At 35.4% G+C, this 22091-nt stretch overlaps 3 protein-coding genes and 1 non-coding gene across 4 annotated transcripts; 1 reads left to right on the top strand and 3 right to left on the bottom strand.

Moving 5' to 3' along the window:
* Window positions 1–1517: 1517 nt before the first annotated feature.
* LOC145585803 (pyridoxine/pyridoxamine 5'-phosphate oxidase 2-like) lies at window positions 1518–5767 on the top strand. The gene is made up of 7 exons (XM_081642516.1): window positions 1518–1809; window positions 1981–2030; window positions 2122–2179; window positions 3993–4025; window positions 4143–4238; window positions 4704–4871; window positions 4961–5767. The coding sequence occupies exons 1-7, from the start codon at window positions 1708–1710 to the stop codon at window positions 5060–5062; spliced, it is 609 nt and encodes a 202-aa protein (XP_081498642.1). The 5' UTR covers window positions 1518–1707; the 3' UTR covers window positions 5063–5767.
* On the bottom strand, window positions 2574–2654 carry TRNAL-AAG (transfer RNA leucine (anticodon AAG)). The gene has a single exon. It is a non-coding gene; the product is annotated as a tRNA-Leu (tRNA).
* A 433-nt stretch (window positions 5768–6200) lies between the features above and the next one.
* Window positions 6201–9243, bottom strand: LOC145585802 (laccase-6-like). The gene is made up of 6 exons (XM_081642515.1): window positions 8921–9243; window positions 8435–8586; window positions 8116–8360; window positions 7887–8015; window positions 6701–7645; window positions 6201–6596 (listed from the first exon to the last, which is right to left on the bottom strand). The coding sequence occupies exons 1-6, from the start codon at window positions 9035–9037 to the stop codon at window positions 6466–6468; spliced, it is 1719 nt and encodes a 572-aa protein (XP_081498641.1). The 5' UTR covers window positions 9038–9243; the 3' UTR covers window positions 6201–6465.
* A 7455-nt stretch (window positions 9244–16698) lies between these two features.
* Window positions 16699–22032, bottom strand: LOC145584500 (putative alkaline/neutral invertase F). Its single transcript, XM_081641328.1, has 4 exons — window positions 21487–22032; window positions 18442–18885; window positions 17562–18120; window positions 16699–17228 (listed from the first exon to the last, which is right to left on the bottom strand). The coding sequence occupies exons 1-4, from the start codon at window positions 22030–22032 to the stop codon at window positions 16930–16932; spliced, it is 1848 nt and encodes a 615-aa protein (XP_081497454.1). The 3' UTR covers window positions 16699–16929.
* Window positions 22033–22091: the final 59 nt, after the last annotated feature.

Raw genomic sequence — 22091 nt, 5'->3', positions numbered from 1 at the left:
TTGTTGCCAACTAATCCATTAGAGTTGAGTTTAAACTTTAAAGCGGTTGATGAGAGGAGTCTTCCATGATACAAGGATAGAAGATGGGGAGAGAGAATGAGAAGAATAGACGTGCGATGGGAGATCTCATGGAGGAAAAGGTATCTAAGAGACATCTTTGGTGTCACTCATTGATCGCAAATTACGCTCGATGGTAGATTCTAAAAATGCAAAAGGTCTCATTGAGGAAGATGATAACATTCCAGGCCACTCCTTCCAATTACTTTAGATGAGGAAGATAAATTTCCTTAAAGTGTTATTGGGGTGTTTTCTAAGAAATAGAAAATTTTCTATTAAACTTACAAAGGAAATGTACAATCTAACCATTTTTTTTATTAAAGGAAGAGTCCATATTTCTCCAGTTTTTGAGATATCGAGGAAAATATGATCAAGTGTCTCATTTTGATGATTGCAAATTGGGCAAATGATAATAAGTGGGATAATGTTCCTTTTTTGAAGAGTATCTTGGACACCCAAACTATTATGGAATGTTTGCCATAGGAAAATCAAAATTTTGGGGGGAAATGTCAATTTTCCAATTCCATCGGTGGGGCCAATTATTATCTTCAAGATCGAGGTTACGATTTAATCAAGCGGTTAACTTAATTATGAAATTTTCCATACGTGGTGAGGCCCTAAACGAGAATGCCAATCATATCAATAAGTGGTAAAGTAATGCCCATATTTTGGGCCGTTGTGTTTTCAGGAAAAAGTTACCTTAATTTTTGTCTTTTTCATTGTTTATTGGACAGAATAAAGTTTGATACTCTGGTATTAAGATCAACTTGAGAACCAACTATTTGAAGGACCTCTAAAAGACTCTAGTTAGCCACCCAGTTGTCGATCTAAAAGAAAATGTCTTTTCCATTGCGTATTTTCCAATGAATACCCTTTCTTAATATATTTCTAGTTGTGTAAGGATTATTATATTTTTTTTTATTTTTTTTGGTGCAGGCGCAAGGATCTTTCTTGATATATAAAAATCTTTCAAACTGTGTTTACATTCAAATAGTGATGATCTTTGCTCGCAGATATTTATCTTTAATGACTTTTACCCAAAGTTGTTAGGATCTAACATGATTCTCTAACCTAATTTAGCTATGAAAACTTTATTGAGGGGTAAGATATGACGAAATAATTCAAATTACAACTAAAATAAATTATGATAAGTTCATGTAAATAATTCATACAAATTATAAGTTTATATGATTGAAAATCAAGTATCTAATTAAGACCCAACTTTGCCAAGCATAGCTTGGTCTAGTGATCAAGTTTGTATCTCACAACCAAGAGGTTGTAGGATCAAACCCCACTAAAGACACTTTAGGGGTGAGGATTCCCTTACCCTTCACTTCTAAAGTGTCTAACCCGCTAAACCGTGTCACATTGTTCTTTAATCTCGACCTTTCAAAATCTACTCGTTCTTTATAGCAATATATTGTACTCTTCCGAGACTTCTTATAATGTACCATAATTACTTGACGGTGTACCAAGATCAATTTCCCTGGGAAGTAGGCCATAAAGGGAAAGGGGTTCGACTTGTTCAAGGGAGTAAATCACTAATCACTGATCAATGAATGCAACAAGAAAATTAGAAGAGTAGCAAAAGGAAAAAATAAAAGTTGAGGTGAGAAAGATCAGGCATCCCCTGACGCACGTGAGATTCATATGCAAGAGATGAACACAGCAACTGCAACTCCATGGAAGCAGCTTCTTCTTCATGCTCTCGAAGCCAATTCCCACCTCAAGCATTCTCTTTATTTCCAACTTGTATTAATTTCCACTTTTTTTTCATTAACATTTATTTTTTTTCCCAAATTACATTTTTATTTTTGAAATTTCCTGAAATTCAATTGATTGTATAATTGGGTAGGCCAAATTACATTTTTTATTTTTTATTTTTAAATTCCTTGAAATTCAATTGCTTGTCTAATTGGATAGGCGTCAGTTGGAGCTAATGGGAAACCTGCTAATCGTACTGTAGTTTTCAGGTATTATTTTTCTTAATTGTTTTATTTATTTATTTTTAAAATTTTTTATTTAATCTAATAAAAATGGATATATACATTGTATAATGTTCAGGGGATTTCAAGATGAAACAGATAAAATCCAGATCAACACTGATTGTCGTACTCGCAAGGTATTGTTTAATCTCTAGATTAAGTTGAATTTAAAAGTATGGTTGTTGGATATTCGATTATTAGTCAATGATGAACATGTATTGTGAGAATTATTGCAGGAGAAATTTGTTTGAAGTTTCAATTAGTCAAAAATTAAGATATTTAATTCATATATACTATTGATTGCAACATACTCCCTCCGTCCCTTAATTATATGCCTATTTATTTCATTTATTACTCACATAATAGAGAGAAATAGGCATATAATTAAGGGAGCGAGGAGTAGCAAATTTTTAAAGTTGATAATTTACATTATGCTCTCGCGTGTATAATCCAACATTTCTAGGTCGCATAATTACGTACTCCGTAAGAGAGTAAGAGGTGGAGAAATGAACGGATAAAAAAAAAGGTAATTTTTGAGAGTGGGATTTGAACCCACGCCCTTTCGGACCAGAACCTTAATCTGGCGCCTTAGATCAACTCGGCCATCTCAACAATGTGCTACTTCAAACAATCATTGAACTTTTAGGGGGTGTTTGGTATGAAAATTTGTAACGTAGGAAACGTAAACAAATAAGTGTTTTCGTTTCTATTAGTTTGATATGAGTTACAAGTAACAAATACCGTTTCCAATGGGTAACAAAATCCCCCAAATTGTTACCCTTATCCAACTAGTGGAAACCAAATGTGTTTCCCTCCTCAATCATAAACTTCTCAATTTGTTTCCATTTCATAAAGATACCAAACATATATCAAAGGTAACGTGTATCATTACCCTTTCCCTTACTTATATAAATCCTTTCCATTCCATTTACGAAATTTATACCAAACGCGCCCTTAGATCATATGATTCTGTTTATGTGTGGAAAGATTAAAAAATAGTACTCCATGACTTCCTCTGTCAAATTAAAAGAAGCATTGCTAAAGTAATGTGATATTGGATGTGTAATGCCTAATGGAATGGTGCTGTTAAATATTGCTTAAAGCTCAGTTTAGGTCTATAAAGTCCGCTCTCTGGGTTTAGTAACAGATTATTACTCGTATTAAATTGGTTATTTCCTTTAGTTATTCATAGAAGATCTTGATATTCATGTTTTCTAAGGAGTATATTTTTCTTGTGTCAAGTGTTAGAGACCACTTACCTTTGATGTGATTGTTCTTCATAGTCCTTTTAAATATGTAAACTCTTCGAGTAGAAGTGCTTTTGATTGTCTAGACTTTCTAAGATTGGACCTCCATGTTAGATATTAGGGTCGAGAACTATGAGATAGGGATTTGGCAAATTGACGATGTCATGTGTCATTTGTATAATTCATTAGCTCCTTTCCTCTCCTTTGCTTCACTGTCCTCTCTTAACGGGGGGCTGAGGTGATAGATAGTGTGGTATAGTGGTTGAGTAATGCCTAGATTTCACTTTCGTAATATAAGTTAATTAAGGTTCAACATATGAGTTACAAAACTCTTAGAAGTAAAGGAGAAAAAAAGTTGCTTATGAGAGTGATGACTGATAAGGTAGAGAATAGAATCTGCTTAGGATGACAAGATTGCACTGAATACTTCATTGCTTTGCTAAAATGACTGACGTTATGAAAATAAAAAAAATCCCTATATGTGCTCCTATATTATGACGTTGAAGAAGTATTTCTTAATACTTCTACAACATCCAATTATGTTCCACTATATTAAATATGTTGGAAGTGATTTTGTATCTTGCAAATGTCTTGTTCTAAAATTTCCTTTTATAACAAATTTTCAAGGTTTACTTTCTTCGGTAACTTCTCATCTAAGCTTTTTCTAATACTTGTTATATTTGATTTATTGCCCTTTCTGCAGATTGAAGATCTTAAGCACTGCCCATTTGCTGAGGTAATTAAGTTTTGAGGTTCACCACCTTGTTATGGAATAAGTTACATACATTGGTTTTGGATGCTGAAAGTTCAACCAAATTCCATGAAGTGTGAGCTCATTTTGCTGTCTTTCTAGATATGTTGGTATTTTATAGACTCTTGGGAGCAGTTCAGAATAAATGGAAGAATTGATATTATTGATGGGTCAAATTCTGATACCATTAAACTCCAGGTGAGCGTAGCATCTTCTGATTCATATAAATATAATGAGCTATTTGACAATTCTTTTCGTTTTGAGTTTTGAGAGTTCAATAATGTCTGTAGTTTGGACTAGGTCTAGGTTCTTAGGTTTGAATTTATTACATCATTTTGTTGTATGTAAGTTACAGGGTTTTAGGTGTTTGGGTGCACTTGATTCACATTGTGCCCTACAAAGAATTCACCAGTGTTAAGTCCCCTTGAATACAGTGTGATGCTATTGCTAGTTCTCATCTTGTCAATTGTGCTGTAGAAATGACTAGAATTTTGTTTTGTATTTATTTTCCATCTGCTGAAGTTTCTGAAGCCAGATGTTACTCTACAAGCAGCAAGTGCATTGAGAATTTGCGATCAGCATTGTAGTGACATGTATTTATGGATAATTGATTGACTGTATTTTACACCGATAAACACCTTTTTATTTGATAATTTTATGCAGCAAAGAGAGAAATCGTGGTTCGCTAGTTCATTCAAGTCAAGATTGCAGTATTTGGGTCCTGATCCTGGCATACCCTTCATAACTGAAGAACTACCAAAAGATTTCAGTTTAGATCCTTCAGCAGGCCCAGTTGATGCATTTTGCCTGCTGGTTTTAGATCCTGATCAGGTCTTGCTGGATTCAAAGTTCCTTAAGTAATGTCAACTTAGTTTATTCTTATTTTCTCTCTCACTCTCTCTCTTTTCTTTCTTGTGCAGGTGGATTACTTGAACTTAAAGACTAACACAAGGTTAACCTATAGGTGTCACAGGAATTTGAATGAAGAGAAATGCTGGACTCCAGAGAAAATTAATCCGTAGTCTCCTCTTTTCTTATTTTAAGATCATAATTGACAATGAGTCAATGACAGATGTATGTCTGTTGATCCAAGGCTTAAAAGTTAAATCTTTAGGGGCCCTTCCCTGGATATTTAAGCACGGTCAGGGAAATCTTAGTTATGTAACAATTTGAATCCAAAACTTTCATTATTAATGAATTATGAATGAATTAATAAGTTTTCACAGGTAACCTCTATTTATCATCATTTTTGACTTTGACTTGCTAGATTTCACTATCTGTGGCTCTCATTTCTCTCGTTGTGTTCCTATATAATTACATGCTGCATTTTCCACTTATATTAAGCAGTACCGTAACTCTAAGTGGCTTTTATCTCTTCTAATCTCATCTTGTTGCTCAATCAGCTGTTTGTTTTTAAACATTTATAATGGGCTGGAAATGCTGAATCCATCCCTGTTTCCTCACAGCATTCTATTTGAAGCATCACATATTGGGATGAAATATTATGTTTTCATGGTACCAACATGTGTCGAATTATATGACGCTTAAGGAGGATATATTGATTATATTTATAAGAGCACTATCTAACTTGACCTGTTATATTGGCAGGACAGGGATAAGAACATTTACTTTTATAGTTAGCTACTGCATGTATTCATGGAATCGATTTTAGAGTGTAGAGCGAACTGAAGCAAGGCTGCCACCAGAAGTATTTCAGCTACTGCATGAGGTAATCATCATTCCGAAAACATATGACTTTCAAATCTGAATTGATGGTTGTAATTCCTTTTTAACCTTCCCATTTTGTTTTTGCCTTTTTGGTGCTATTGGAACATTAGGCCTGTGGTTACTGTTTAATAGTTCTTGGAGCTGATTCCCCTTTACTATTCAATTTTATGTCAAAGATAAAAGTTTGTGACAAATGCACTGATCTAAGCAAATCTCACTTAAACCTGAATATTCTGTGCTCATTTAGCTACAGCATTGATAATTTGCTTCTAACTGATCAACTGCTGGAAATTCTCTTAAGTGTACCAAGCATTAGTTAGAGACTGGGTTAGAAACATTATTTTGCCTCGGAAATAAATGATTCAACTTTTACATTTGCTATGCTTGTAAGTAGGCAATATTTGTTGAACAAATGAAGTCATGTTTGATTCTTTGTGTTTTCTTTAACTCTTTTTTGAAGTATCCCATAGAAAATAATCAAAACCAACCCCTCTTCATCCCCCCCCTCCCCCCCATCCCACCCACCCCAAAAAATAAGAAGAAAAAACTTTTGGTTGTATTTACCAAATATCCTAGGTCTACCTTTCACTATTTTCAAGCAAAATAAGATCAGGTTCACCCCTTTCTCAAAAAAGGGGAAAGGAGGAGGGATAATTGTAGACTTGTATGTAGAGAAAGACCTTCCTTGGCTTTCATCCTAGCATCTTGGCCTATCAGTTGGAGGGCGTGGAAGTGTCTCTTGTTGGCCTTGACCATTCTTCACTATGAGCACCACAGACAATCCCCAAGACATATGCACTTCCATGTGACAATGCATGTACCATACCCCTGACAACAAAAGGAGTTTAGTGTGATCATTATTAGTAATTAGTACTCTAGCATTCCCTGGATTTATCTGACTACATTTTTATAAGAGAATTACATAAACATACCTGGATTATCTGCGACAAAGCGAATTGCTGCCCAGCCACCTGCTGGCACTCCTATGGTGTTCAGATAAGGCGGATCTACTAAGTTGAAAGATGCAGCTTGTGGGGTGTAATCTCCTGCACCATATCCCACCACGTAGAAGCTATGGCCATGAAGGTGAATGGGGTGGTTCTCTGTAGTCACAGTCCCTGTATCCTGTAGGATTATCTGCACTCTGGACCCATATTCAATGACCTTGGTTCTAGTTCCAATGATGGATTGAGTATCGTTAGGGATATCATTAGGGGCTTGATTAACAAAATCATAGACCTGTAGTGGAAAGTCTGGAAAATCTTCTGTGAATTGGCCATTGATCTTCATGTAGTATGCCTCAAGAAGTGAGATGTTAGGCTCTCTGAAGCTCACATTGTTCATTGAGGCTGCCATCACCCCTCCGTTGATTCCCTTGCAATTTTGTGAGGGATATTTGGAGGTACATTTCTGTACATTTATTCCAATGGTGATGAAAAGGTTGGTGTCAATCTCCCTCGGGACATTTACAGCACCCAAGTTTCGGAGGCCATCCATGACAGTCTTAATGACCAGGGTATCATTGAAGCTTGGCAATGGGGTAGAAGATAAAGGAAAGTTATTTGAAGTATATCCAGAGTATTGGAAGTAACCTATGGAGACAATCTTTTGGAAGGTGACATTCCTAGCAGACATGTAAGGACCCACAGACATGGAATATTTGCCTATCTGTTGATCAGTTGTTACAAGAGCATTGATGGTTTGACCGGGACCAAGCATGATTTGACTCACAGTTAATGGCTTTGTGTATGCTCCATCAGCTTCAACTATCGTAAGATTGTGCTTGGCGATGGCAAAGAACTGCTCCATATTGAGGGCTGCATTGATTATCCTTAGCAGATAGGTCTTCCCTGGGAGAACATTAAGTGTATATGTATCTATAGTAAACAATTTAAACAAGGTCATCAGAGATTGGAGGACTTCCATAAATGTCATTTGGAAACCAATTAGTACATTATCAGCCTTCAAATATATATATATATACGAAGTATATATTTTTTTTATTTTGGCTTGTTTCAAGGTTCAGTCCTTTAAAGTAGGTTGAATACTAATTAAGCATAGTGTAACTTTTTGATCAATGATATATTAGTATAAGAGCTTAATTGTTATCTCATTTACCATTAGTTGAGCAATTGTAGTTGGGTCCTGGATGACCATTAATGGTAAATGCATCTGCCGGTGGAGGACTTCCACCACTTGATAGAACATCATGCTCAAGTTGCACAAGGTCCTTCAGCCAGTATTCTCCTATGAAGGTGTTAGCCAAACATTTTTGGATCTTTAGCATTGGAGTTTAGATAAGCAGAAAGAAAAAGAAGCTTACAGATTCAGTAAAGAAATAATTTACCTAGGAGTATGATATGTTCTTCATATGGAGGTTTCAAAGGGTAGGGTACCCTAGTCTTGGGATATGCAACAATGGCACCATACACAGTACCTCGAAGCCAGGAGGAGTGAGCATGCCATAGAAGGGTGCCTTTTTGCTCCACCATTGTGAACTTATAGGTGAAGGTATTCCCTGGTTGGATAGGGCATTGGGTTATGTAGGAAGGACCATCGTACCAGCAGGAGAGCTTCTGACGAATGCCATGCCTGAGAAATTAATAAAACATAATCAGGATTGTTCACTACATTATCATATAAAGAAACCAGAGTGTTATGCATACCAGTGTATTGTGATGTTGTAGGGGGAGTCATTGGTAACTTTGACAGTCACTCTGTCATCTTCTCGGGCATAAAGGACTGGTCCTGGGTACATGCCATTGACAGTGACTATGTCCTTCGTGTTGCACAGCTTTGTGACCCTGGTCGTTTGCACCTAATATGTCACGACATATATCGTTCAGTCTAATCATACTTTATTGGTTAGCTTTCAGCCTTTTAGAGTAGGTTACTCAGGTTAAGCTATGACTGTTAGACATGATAAATGTCCAGGTGCCAAACTCGTGCATTTTATAAAACTTCTGTATATTTTTAGCACATAGAGTAGTGTCAAGTATTATCTGAACCAAGTATTTGAAGTGAAATGAAGAGTCAAAACAATAGATACATTATCAAAAGTGCTGTTTCAATGCTAGTTTGAAGCGATGGTAGAAAATGCAGTTTGCTTAAGAAAAAGAAAAAAAGAAAAGAAAAGGAAGACAGCTTGAGACCTTAAAGTCATAGAATTTGGTTGATGTTTGACTTGACCATCTTGCTGCTGTTGGTAGAACCCGAGCTTGTAATATCAAGATGAACCATAACATAACAGAAGCTGCTAAATTGCTCATTCTTGGCAGACTAATCCTAATTATTTAGTAGAATTCAGCTTGTTACAGTAAAGAAGATGCTTTTATAGGAAAGACTCAAAAAAGGAGAGAGTTGGACTTGCTTTTTTAGTGTATGCTCCTTGCTGATTTGTTCAGCTGCCATGATTTGTAACATGGATGGGTGATAATAAGTTGTTTGGAGCATGAGCATACAGGATTGGATTCATGTGGGGAAAGTTTTGGCTTTTGACCTATCAATACCTTTCCCGAAAAAAAAATACATTCTTTTTCTTGGTTTCATGTTGCTCCCTGAAGAAGCAATCTCTCTTTCACTGCTGGTTTTCACTTATGGTTTTTGCTAGGGCCTGTCAAGCTACTTTTGGATGATTTTTGTTAAGATGGAATAGCTATGATGTTGATTACATTAGATAGGATCCTAAATGTGATTAATACACGTTTACATCTTATTTAGTAGATTACTAAAGTCGTTCATGTTAACATTGTAGTAGTAATTATAGTTTATGTATATAATATTAGGAAATGTATAATGTACTACTTAAAATCTAATATGTGTTGTGTACTATTGTACTCTGTAAAGTTATGCAATGATTTGTGAAACCTGGATTTTTTTTTTTTTTTTTTTTTTTTTTGCCAAGGTCTTCCTTTTTGATGGGGTGGTGAAGCTCAAGACGGATGCAATTTTGCTAAGTGACAAAGGTGTTGATTTTAAAATGGTTTCCCATCTAATAAGTTGGAGATTCACTCTTGAGGAAGGTATGTGAGAGTGTGAGACGACAAAAGTCACCCTACTACCTGAATATATGTGCAAGTGAGTAGATGGTAGAAATCGGTTCTCTTGAAACTATTTTGGATATGCCAAATGAATCTTATGTCTTAGGGGTGGTTCACTGGTTCAGCCATGCTCCCGTAGGTAACAAATATGTCATTTTGGTCATTATTTTTTAGTTTTCATTATATATTCAAGCTATGTTTGATAGAGCCTGAATTCTGATGGTGAATTGGTATTTTGGCGACCACCTTATGTTACAATTCTTTGGTTTGCAGTATAAATGAAGGTTTTTGCGAACCTGATCTTGTGTTTAAGAAGATTTCATTGATTTAAGCTGTTTCTCCCAGAATATGGAGTGATTTCCATCAATATTGTTAGAAAAGTTATAAATTTCAAGATTATATTAGTTTTTGTAAATATTCCCTACATACCGTCCATGTCACCATAAAAATTGATTTATATTTTTTTAAAAAAGTAAAATCGCTAATTGAATTAGCGGCTTTGTTGTAAAATAGTAAAAAAAAAAAAAAAAAAAAAATGGTTGATGACGTGGACAGTATATAGGGAATATTAGCAAAAAGTGACATATTCTTGAAATTTATAACTTTTCCAACCAATTCTATGGAAATCACCCTAGAATACGTTTTTGGGTTTTGGAGAAGTAATTATAGTTATACCTCAGTTTTGCTTTTTCCCACAGAAAGTTGTTACATACAAGTATGTTGTACCAGACGACTAGCGAGTAGCGAGTACTGAGTAGTGACTAGTGAAGATGATACAGAGGGTATACTTTTGCTAGATCTTGACTGAAGGCGGCATTTGTTGGCCGGGGTTAGATAATAATTCCGTTGTCATAGGCCACGTATCTATTTTAGGCAATTTTCTGTTTTTTTTTTTTTTTTTTTTTTTTGGCCTATTATTTAAAAAACCGGGGAATATTAATTTAGCATAATTATAATAAATTGTATGCATGTACCCCATGTCGAAAATAATAGTCGTAAGATTTCTTTTTTTAGAAGTAGTCAGTCTAGTCACTATTAATAAAATTATAATGATTTTTAAATGTACTTTACTAGATATCATTATTATAATTGTGACAAAATTATGTTGTTAGAGTAGAGTGAAAATATTATTTCAAGTTGAGCTTTATATATGGTGGGACAAAAGTGGTCGGATGGTCAATGACCAGTGATGATGGAGTAACCGAGTACACAAATGGTGATGAACTGATTAGAGAAGAATACATACATGCAAGTTAATTCTACGAAATTCTTATATAATGTGGCCACATGTTTAGGTACTGTAAGTTATACTTCAAGTCACTTCCTTACTCGGTGTTATCTATTTTAGGTGAACTGTATATGTGGTTAAGTACTCATTGGGTGGATGCAGAAAGTAATTTGGCATACCTTACCTCGTTGTGAGAAGAGCATCATAATTCGTGAATTGTGTTTTCACAATAAATGTGCCAAAATCAATTTTTGTTGTGTCAAAATTATATTCCAATAGTTGCCCACAAAGCTGTAGTCGTCGACACGAATTAGTGTATATACTTAATTCCATGCAATTTATGATAATTGGTAACAAAACACCAGGTCATGATGAAGACAAAGGTCAAAGGAAGGCAATGTTTAAAGCAAGTAGGTAACAAGGTTAAAATGTGAAACAATAGTGGTTGAAGAAGGCAGAAAGGAGCAAAAGGTGATTGGAAAGAGAAGATTTGGCCGGGCTTTTGCAAAACACAACCTTTTGCACGCCTTTCTGGCCCCATTTACTTCATGTTTTGATATGGAGGAGCTTCTATGGCTTTTTTGACATGTCTTCATTGCTTAGAATTATGGCATTCTTCTAGTGTACTCATTTCATCTTTTTAATTGATTATTTTTAATCCGTGCTCTTTTTTCTTAAATAATATTGGAGGAAAATAATATGTATTACGCTACATTGTAAAAAAATTATGGGTTGTAAATGATTCTTTTATACATTACGGAGTAATACATTAGAGTAATGTTCAACATAATTCCTATATGTTAGGTTTTTAAATTTTTTGTTTAGCATTATTCTTATACGAAGTAGTTAAGATTTGCAAAGACGTGTTTCATTATATTAGACTCAAGAGTATCATAAATTCGTGATTGAAGAATGAAGGTCCCATGACCAGCTAAGCCAACGTCCCCAAACCAGCTCGGGTGGCACGAGCTGCATGACATATAGACACACATTAGTTTGCTGCTCATGTACATCATATGCGCCAATATGGTGTGTACCCAATAAGAGTGCCTTCCCGGCTGGACTTGATCACCAAATTTTGATCCTTAAAATGCTGGTGATAACATTCAGAATCAGAGATCAACTGATCACTATGCTTCTGCAAGTCGTTCTATTCAGAAGTATAACTCTGTATGTGGCTCATATTTGTTGCGTAACGATGAACGAATGATGACAGCATGAATCTCTAATACGTTAGATTTTTCTCTTTTTATTTTTTAGCATTATAAAGAATTAAAAAAGTTCACAATAGCTAAGCCTCTTGGATGCTTCATGTTTTTTAGCTCTTAAATTCTTAATATTCCCTATTTTGCTCGAGCTATTGACCAAGTATCAGAAACGTCCATAAAATTGGTTACTACAAAAACAAAATTCTTCTGTTCAAACTCGAACTTGTTTCTATTTCAGAAAACAATAAATAATTAGTTATAATATATTATTACAGAAACACAGTTGTTTTGTAACTGCAATTGGAAGTCAGGCTTCAGAGTCCAAGCAAGAGCCCAGAAATTCTCCAGCAGAGGACCAGTAGGTCTTCCTGCTTATCTGGTTAACCACAGGCTTCTATGTTCTCTATATATATACTAACCCTCGTTAAGACGCCTATGCGCTCTCTCCCTCACTCTCCACAACCCTCTACCATCATCCATCGACATTGTTTCCTTAATTTAAGTTTCCTAGCAATAATAATGACTACTAGATTTCCAATTCATCTGGCAAAAGGTTCAACTGAAAACAGAGCTCAGAAGGAGAAGCGCTTCAAGATAATACGAACTAGACTCTACATTATCCTTCGTTGTGTGTTGATGCTAGTCTGTGGGAAGGAATGTGAAGGCTGATCATGTCTAACATCACGCAAGTTGGAACACATGCTGAAGCAACTAGGTTCAAATTCTAGAGTTTATTACGGAGTATAGTCACTAAGAATCTGTAAAAGAATGTAAATGCTAGTATAAAGAACAAGGCAATGCAGATTAGAACCAGTTAGTCTCTACTCTCTTCTATTTGTTGAAACATATCCTACCCCTTAGTCACTTCACTCATTAGTGTTCTGCCCTTCATCCCTCGTAAAGTATGAACACAACTTAGATGCAACTATGCTAAAACATCACAGATAAATAGCAAGATTTCCAACAAAAATCATTTTGTACATAGGAACATATACTATGTTTACTTCATAAAGATAAAACTCTCAGGCTAATCTACTAACTCATGGCTGTTCAAAAGGTAATCCGATTGTGAAATCGAAAGCATCAAGAAGCAAGCTCTACGCAGATCAAAATTCAATATATGCGCCATGAAGAACATAAACTTTAGCTTAATTCTCAATTTTCACTTTCTTGTATGATCTGATCCAATTGTAAGCAGATAAATCCTGAAGTATGCCCAAAAAATTTGCTGAGAACTCCACTGCAAATTCCCAATCAGTTTTTTGTCAATGAACTCAAAAAACTACACAGACCAGAATTCAATATAATTGCCATGAAGAACCCAAGTGCAGATTTTCTTTCAGTTTTGCCAATGAACTTACAATCTACACAAACCAGAACACATTCCATCACACATCAAGACTCAAGAACACAAGCCTAAACATTGAGGGTCATGACTCATGAGTTCCGAAAACACAAACAATGTCATTAAGGCAATGCAATCAAATCGATAGATTTTAGTTGGTCTTTCAGACAAAGAGAAAGCATTGTCAACATTAACAGCATTGAACATACACTTGCATGATAGCTGATAAGCAAATCAAGGCTCAACTATAACCACAAATCCACAATTAAACAAATTGAAGATTATCATAGAAATCCAGTTTAGAAGCAAGCTTTATAAATTTTTGGACTGACCTCCTTTTATCACCTTAAGCATCACAATCAAAGAATAATGATGTACTTTAAAATTATTGAGGAAAAAAAAAACCTACTCCAGAAATTATACTTTTTTTTTTTATTTATAAAATAAATCTGCAGGCACAAAATTTTCAGCTTCTAAGGCTTAGAATTGAGGACCACACTACCATCAGCAATTTTTTTTTTTTTTTTTTTTTTTTTTTAATATACTTCATATAAATACATATTCACAGGGAATTTGATTTAATTCATTCAGTAAAAAAAACAATTAATTTAACGCCGAATTATAATGAAAAAAGAGGAGAATTTATGATAAATGAAACAAATACAACAAAAAATAGCAATACAAAAAATTAAAACTCACAAATTACTGAGATTGTTATGAAATTGGGCAACAATTGAATTAAAATTTTCTAAAATTACTAGATAAACCGCATATATAAATGTACAAATAGAAATTTGTACGGAGTAATTGATTGTTTTGTATAATTAACGAGACTGCTAATTTGCTATACAAAACCTAATCTAATCTGATAAACGATAATAATAACTAATTAAAATCGAAAATTAAAAACACAAAACCCTAATTAAGAAGAGAGAGCAAGGTGAATCAAACGACAGGATTGGTTGAGTTTTGATGAGTCGAAGATGTAGTGGTGATGGAGACGTGGCGGAGCACGGCCTCTTCCTGGTTGGTGGCGGCTTCGTCGACGTCGGTGGTGGAGACGTTAATACAAGAGCAACGCTCGAGTGAAGCGAAGAATGCTGTTACTACGTTTGTTCCCAACCATGATATGAAGCTGCACCTTTCCATTATTTTCTCGATTAAGAAAACTGTGCTAAAAATTCGCTCTGAATCTCTGATTCTACAATATTTATTTAGCTAAATACGAGTACATGGGCGCTGGACCAACTTATATACTACTGTGTACTTTTCATACGATTAAATGAAAGATTATCTTATCTTATATTCTTATGGCTAATTATTAATGATATCTTTCTAAAAAAAAAAAAATACTCTTTTCGTCCCCAAAACTTCAATGCTTTTGGGTTGATTTTGCGGTTATTAAAAAAGTTAAATAAAAAATAAATAAATACATATTGAAAAGATAAATTTACATAGGATTTGTAAAAAACTAGAGAGATAAAGTAGTATTATAAGTATTTTCTTCAAAAAAAAAAAAAAAGAATTACTATAAAATAAATAAAAGAAAGCTAAAGATTCCAATCAAACTAAAATATTTTATCATTTGAGTTTGATCATCATTAATTCATTATATTCAGCTTATGTCTAAAAAAAAAAAAAAAAAAATCATTATATATGTTTGTAAAGTAAACACTAAGGCCTGTTCACTTCAGCTTAATTTCAGTTCAGTTGTTCAGCTTCAATCAGTTCAGTTCAGGTTTTAATTTCATTCTCTCATAAAATATTCAGTTCAATTCAGCTCAGTAAATATGAACAGATCCTAAATCAAATTTAACTAGTAACACATGTCGCTTATTAATAATTTTATTCTACTAGATTAGCATAAAGATAAAGTCAATTAATATTATCGAATTCAAACAAGTGATCTAAACTGAGACTAATCTAAACTTGATACATTCTACCTTCTTCAAATGACATAAAGTCATACAATTTAGAAACAATTTATCCTTGACCGACTTTGTATGCAAAATTTCAATGAAACTTATTCAAAACACTCAAAAGAATTCTCAACCAAACCATACAAGTAGCACACTAGTAGTTGTTGGACTTGTTGCTATGATGCATAGTTGTATATTTGTATACTATGTGTATTGCCTTTTGCCCTTGTATTCTAATTCTTACAACTAACTTGAAAATTTGGTAAGAAACTCTAAGCCTTGCCTGATTGTCAGTTTGTCACTTTTATGTATTGCGTTGATTAGATTTTGAAATTGGTCGTTCAATGTCAAAAATTAATAACTTTGGGATGGGGATTCCCTTACTCTCCTCCCACCCCCCCCCCCCCCCTTCAAAAGTGCCTAGCCTGCTAACCCGGGCTGGAAGGATATGTGAGAGATTGCAGCACGATAGGGCCTTTCTCCTTACCAAAAACAATAAAAAAAGGTCAAAAATAAATATTACAAAATTATATTTATGTTAATATATCAGGAATTTTGACAACAGCCCATCTAGTGTAGTGGTATCATAGTACCCTCCCACGGTACTGACCGGGGTTGATTTCCCGGATGAGCATTCATGAAAATTGAATGTTTTTATACAGCGGACTAAGCATGGGTGATCGATCGTAGCTCACCTGATTACAAGTGCCATAAATTAATGGGACTTAATAAGTTTTATTTTTTGTATCACTTGGTTTGAGCAATAATTATTAGTATAGCCTGAGGTCATACCAAATTGCTAGCCAACATCAAAGACTTAGAGAGGAGAATCAAAACGAACATCTGACCATCTGTTAATATGAATGCAATGTGTGCAGAAAGGAGTAATTGTAGCGTGAGCCTATTCTTAATTAATTTTTATGAATCTTCATTCTCTAAATTTACTCATGCCCACAAAAAGGAAACAATGAAGAAAACTCAAGTAATATGCCAACATAGCTGTAAGCTGCAAGACATGCATAAAACTGCTGATTCTCCCAAATCTGACGTAAAAGGATGAGTAAGACAGCCCATTATAAACTAGCTAGAGCTGCAAGTCCTGCAACTGATGTCGAGCATTTCACTCTCCAATTTTCAAACAATCTGACATAAATCGGGGTTAAAAGAGCAACAAATGAGCTATGAGCATATCTAGTAATCATCATATTAACTAGGTAGCCACCAATGCAAACACCCTATCAATGTTCTGATAGATGCAACAAAATATAGACAATATTAAGATGTAAAATTCCTGTCAAAATATGCACAGAACAGTTTTTACCTTTCACCTCTCTTATTTACAGCCTTAATAGCATTTCCTATACTTAGCACCAGTATTGTTTACTAAAAGAGATCCAAAGAAGTGGGAAGAAGATGACTGGCTAGTTACTCCACGAGGCAGAGCGAATGAGCTTGGGCTTGGCAATTGTCTTGTCTTCCTCGAGTGAGACCAGCAGAAGATTGGCTGGATTTTCAAGCATCTTCTTGGCGACCAGGTAGCCAGAAATACTCCACGTCTGGAACTTTCTTGCTTGCTTCCCAATATAGCGACCAGTCTTCCCATCATAGTACTCTGGCCAGCCATCATTGGAAAGGCGTTTCTCCACCAGCTCTATGGCATTTCTGGCCATCTGAGGCCTCGCAGTCTTGATGCATGCAGATACCAGTAACCAGAGCAGAACTGCAATATATACGAATGTAATTAATAATAACGCATAAGCTTATAATGTTTTGTAATAGCATGAGAAATGCATCATAGAGAGAGAGAAAAAAAAAGTAGTTGTATGTTCACAACTTCATACACAATCACTGCCTGAAACACAGACCGACAGACGTATTGTCAACATGTCAGAGATTACCAATCATAAATATGAAGTTAAATTCTTGTCTTATAACTTGAAGATAAATTCAAATTCTAAAGCTTATATAGTGTTAAACAAAGCCACAAATACACAAAGTAGAAAAAATATTGAAGCACTTTTGAAGTCAGTAAATTTTGTATCAGGAAACTCACCTGGCCAAGATCCACCATTATGGTAACTCCACCGAGTATTCTTGGAATCAAACCCTGTGATAATGTTCCAGTCATTACCTTCTAGCGCCGGATAAGAGATTTTCAAGGGCATCTCTCCAACTAACTCATTCCAACGAGCCTCAATTAAGTCCATTCTAGCTGATGCTTGCTTTGGTGTCGCAAGACTGCTTAAGATAGCAATGCAGTTACCAAGTAAGAACCACCTGAAATCCATGCGAGCTGGGCTGACATTGCCAATGAAATAACCACCTCGTAAGGGCATGAATTCGAATAGCCAATCAGGAATTGACTCCGGGGATACATTGAACTTGTTTAAAGCAGTGTGAGAGTATTCTTCTGTTTTATAGCGGTATATGTTATTCAACTGGGTATAATCAAGCCAGTAATATGTCCGAATATGGTAACTAAGCGCCTTGATCTTGGAGTTGATCTTGTCCAGCAATTCTTTGTTGTCAGGCACTTCTTTCAACATGTTTTTGGCACATCTCAGTGCAAAAAAGAAAAGAGCCTGAATCTCAATTGGATACCCATATATTCCCTGTCCGATTGTGATGATGGATAAAGTTAGTAAGAAAATGGAAGTAGGCACTCCAGGCAGGCATGTTACAAACAATTTTAACAGCAGTCACACAGCAATTACGTTTCCTTTCGAATAACTACCAAATCTGTTCACTTATAGGTTTAAGACATTATCAGAGGAGTTTCTAAAATTTTTAGGTAGAAGTGATTTAATCCAAAATAGAAGAAGCATAGGCTTTTGTAGTTTCAAAATGCTACTTTTTTTTCACACTGGTTATACATAAACCAAGTGAAACATTATTCAATACCATAAAAGGGAAAGGGTAAACAAGAAACTAACCATCCTTCTGTCAATCATACAGCATGCATCTGCACAGAGTAGCGATGGGAAAGTGTCAAAACCATCAGAGAGGCACAGGTCAAGGATCAATTTCATGCCTTGCTGCACATCAGGCTGATCTGCCAGTGAGCGGTCACTTGTGCTTTTGACATATGACCTCAGCAAGATAATCCACCAGAACCCAGAATCCATAGGTGCAACTCTTCCAATTGCAGTACCACCATAATCCGCTTCCAGAATTTCCTTCACACGCTCATTTTTCTCGTCTATCTCAACCTTGAAGCTTGCTGGCATTACACCTTCTCCAAGAGTGAAGTTATCAATCCTCTTTTCACGACCTTGAAGATGGAGAGTTTTCAGCAAGAAGTTCTTCACAATTTCTGTGTCTGGGGGATCTTTCATTAGACAAGCTAGAGCACTAGGAACGAAGTCCCTCACAAAAACCTACACATAGGAAAAACTGAATCAGTACTTGCAAATCCTCATGGTTCAACTCAAGAATATCAAAGACAAATGCAGTACATAAATAAAATAACTGAGAGTTAGTTCTTAGCTGCGCTGTGAACAATTTTAGAGAGCCACAAACATTTACAGATTTACCTAATTAGCTGATCTTTGAGGTTATCAGCTATGGACTTACTTAACTACCCACATCTGAAACCCCTATTATAAATTTGTCAAGTGCAGACAAGTATCTTATTAAATATTAATAAGTTCATCTTAGACAATTGCAGCTCTTATGATTATTCAAAACTTGATAATCTAATAGAGCTACTTGACAAATCACTCAGAACCACTGACTGAGCTAAGTATGTACATGAATGACAAAGGCAAGGCATTGGAACATGGAAGATACAGGCTCGAATACTAATGGTTCAAAATTGATATGCCTAGTTCTGCATCTTATTGCAGAATTAAAGGTTTTTGAGAAGACCTGTATACATCATCAAATCAGGGGAGAATCAAAGTATCTACAAGCTACCTGCCCATTATATTTGCTAAGTTGAGCTATGATAAAATTAAGTCCGAATTCCCTGCTTCCCCAACCATTATCTAATTCAACATTCAATAATTGGAAAGGTTAGGATCAGAAGTTGACTAATCTCAGTGACAAGAAATTGGTCACTCAAATTAAAATTCTGATGGCTTGATCAATCTAAATTTCATAACCTTTTCCCTTTTGCATATCAACTCTGCATCAACACAAAATATTCAAATTTCCAACTCCATAAGCTACTGGTTATATGATACAGTTTTATTACAAGCATAATTCAAAGAAAGTGTATTGATAGTTCATACGCAGCCTAGAGCATTCATGCATTAAAACATAACAACCTGTTTGCAGTATTGTCATGTGCATTCCATTGAGATTCAAATTTAACTAGTACTCTCTCTCTCCCTCCCTCCAAGTTTTGACCAACATATAAATTTTCACTTGTGGTTTACAAAGCATGAATGACAAATTAAGCCAGTGAAACATGAATGATACAGGTAACGCCGTGCAATGCAATCCAAAAGGCCGGCATAACACAGCAATAATAATGTAAGGTCTTTAAGAAGACGTAGACTATCTATCTATCAGGGTAACAAGTGTTACTTCTTACTTACTTGCCAAATCAACCACGTCTATCTACCAGCTTTAATATCTTATACTTTAGGGGCTAGGGTGTTAGGATTTAAGAGCGCAAGCGGAAGCACAAAATGATATAGAGAAATAAATAGATAAAAGATGGACAAGAAGAGTAATAAGAGACACACAAGTTTAACGTGGGAAAAACCCTCAAATGAGGTAAACAACCCACCAACAACGAGTACTAATTATCCAATATATGAAAAAGGGTATGAGAGTACAACCCCGAAGGGTACAAGAGTATGGTATGACTCTCTAGATTATATTGGATCTAATTCTCAAAGAGAGCTAAGAAACTCACTAATGAGCTAGTAGTTGTGTCTTGTGTCATGTCCTCAAAACAAGAGGAATATGATGGATATATATACTACAAATGTAAGCCTTGACCTTGGAGAGCAAGTATAATAACCTTGGAAGCCAAGGGTCATCATGCCTTGGAGACCAAGGATATAGTAAGTAGTAATAATAACTTGCTTGTGACTTAATTTCTGACATGTACCCAACATAGGGCTCTTGCGTACACCCCAGTGCACAACAATTTTACAGTACACACTAATTGTGTGCAAACAGTAGCATATCACATTGGCCATTGCTCAAGATTTAGTACATTTTATGCGTCCTATTCACCAATTTCAACAGAAAAACACACGTCGATTGCATCAAGACATGGAAATTTGGTTGTGCAACCAGCAACATATAACATGCTTTTTCAATGACCTAGCACTACAGGAAAAGTTTGATCTCAGTATTACGGAATCATTACCTATTTACCTGCTATGCTTTATATTTCAATTTGTGGCTAGTAAAATGATTCAAATAAAAATGACAACTAATAAATCCAGTGAAATCTGCTGCGTAAGCTCCATAACAAACACGGAAAACAAATTCTCCTCACAAACTTGAAAATTCCAAATTCATAATTCATAAATGTCAAATAGTTCTACAAAATAATTGCTATGATGGTATGACCACAAAATAATCAACAAAAAAATCCAGTAAAGCTAAGCAAATACGTCATAAATGTTTATCCGTAAAATAAAATAATTATTAAAAAAAAATAGAATAACAGAGAGGATATCACATTAATCGGCGCCGTAAATTTAAATTATACTTATTCCAAATATAGGACAAATTCATGAAAATGTAGATTGAAAACAACAACACTAAAGTATTCTACTCCAAATGATGACCAACTAAAATCTGGAAAATAAATGTTAAGAAACAACATCAAAAGACCGAAAGCTAGAAAATAAGAAATGTAATGAAATTGCTGATAAATCTTCAGATCATCTTCGCATAGAGTAAAAATCAAATCAAAGTTGAATCTCAAGAAATTACAGCAAACAATCTCACATGAAAATTTCGAAAACTAATGAAACGATGAGACAACGCCATGGAGGAGAGAGAAAAAATACCTGATTATAGTTCAGCGCCTCAGCACTAGGATCGGAAGCAGCAACAGTTCCAACAGATATTCCTTTGTAGTAAACATAAGATTTCTCTAACAAGCTCCAAGCCTCCTTCACCATTGGATGCTCTGCTATAGGAATAGGATGCTGAAAATATCCATTAGCACCGTTGGATTTCACCGCACCTCCTGATTTCGGCGTATTTCCGTTGCATTTTCCGGCGCTTCCGGTCTGCTCGCATAAGCTCTCGAGGTTTGCAGCCGAAGTTGAAGACCTGACGGAAACTGGGCGCAGCGTTGCTTCGAGACAAACACTGTCAACAGTAATCGAACTCTTCTCCGAACCTCCGGCATCTGGATTCTCCGACGAAGAAGCACTTTCTTCGGTGGTTGTTACGGCGGAGCTGCTGTTGTCGATTTCTTCATTTTCATTGACGACGCTGAAGGCCACATGACGTTGAAGAGAAGGAGAATGTGGTTTCTCTGATGGAGGTGGAATTTCGGTGATTTCTTCTGGATTGAGGTTGTTGTTGTCTGGTTCAGTGGAAGCCATTGATGAGAGAGAAAATGGAGGTTTGAATTTGTTGTGCAGAACTGATTACAGAGACGAGA

This window comes from Chenopodium album, chromosome 16, assembly GCF_948465745.1.
Source record: "Chenopodium album chromosome 16, dcCheAlbu1.1, whole genome shotgun sequence".
NCBI classification, from domain to species: domain Eukaryota; kingdom Viridiplantae; phylum Streptophyta; class Magnoliopsida; order Caryophyllales; family Amaranthaceae; genus Chenopodium; species Chenopodium album.
The sequence above is the reverse complement of the archived record's forward strand: the minus strand, read 5'-3'. Positions and strand labels throughout refer to the sequence as shown.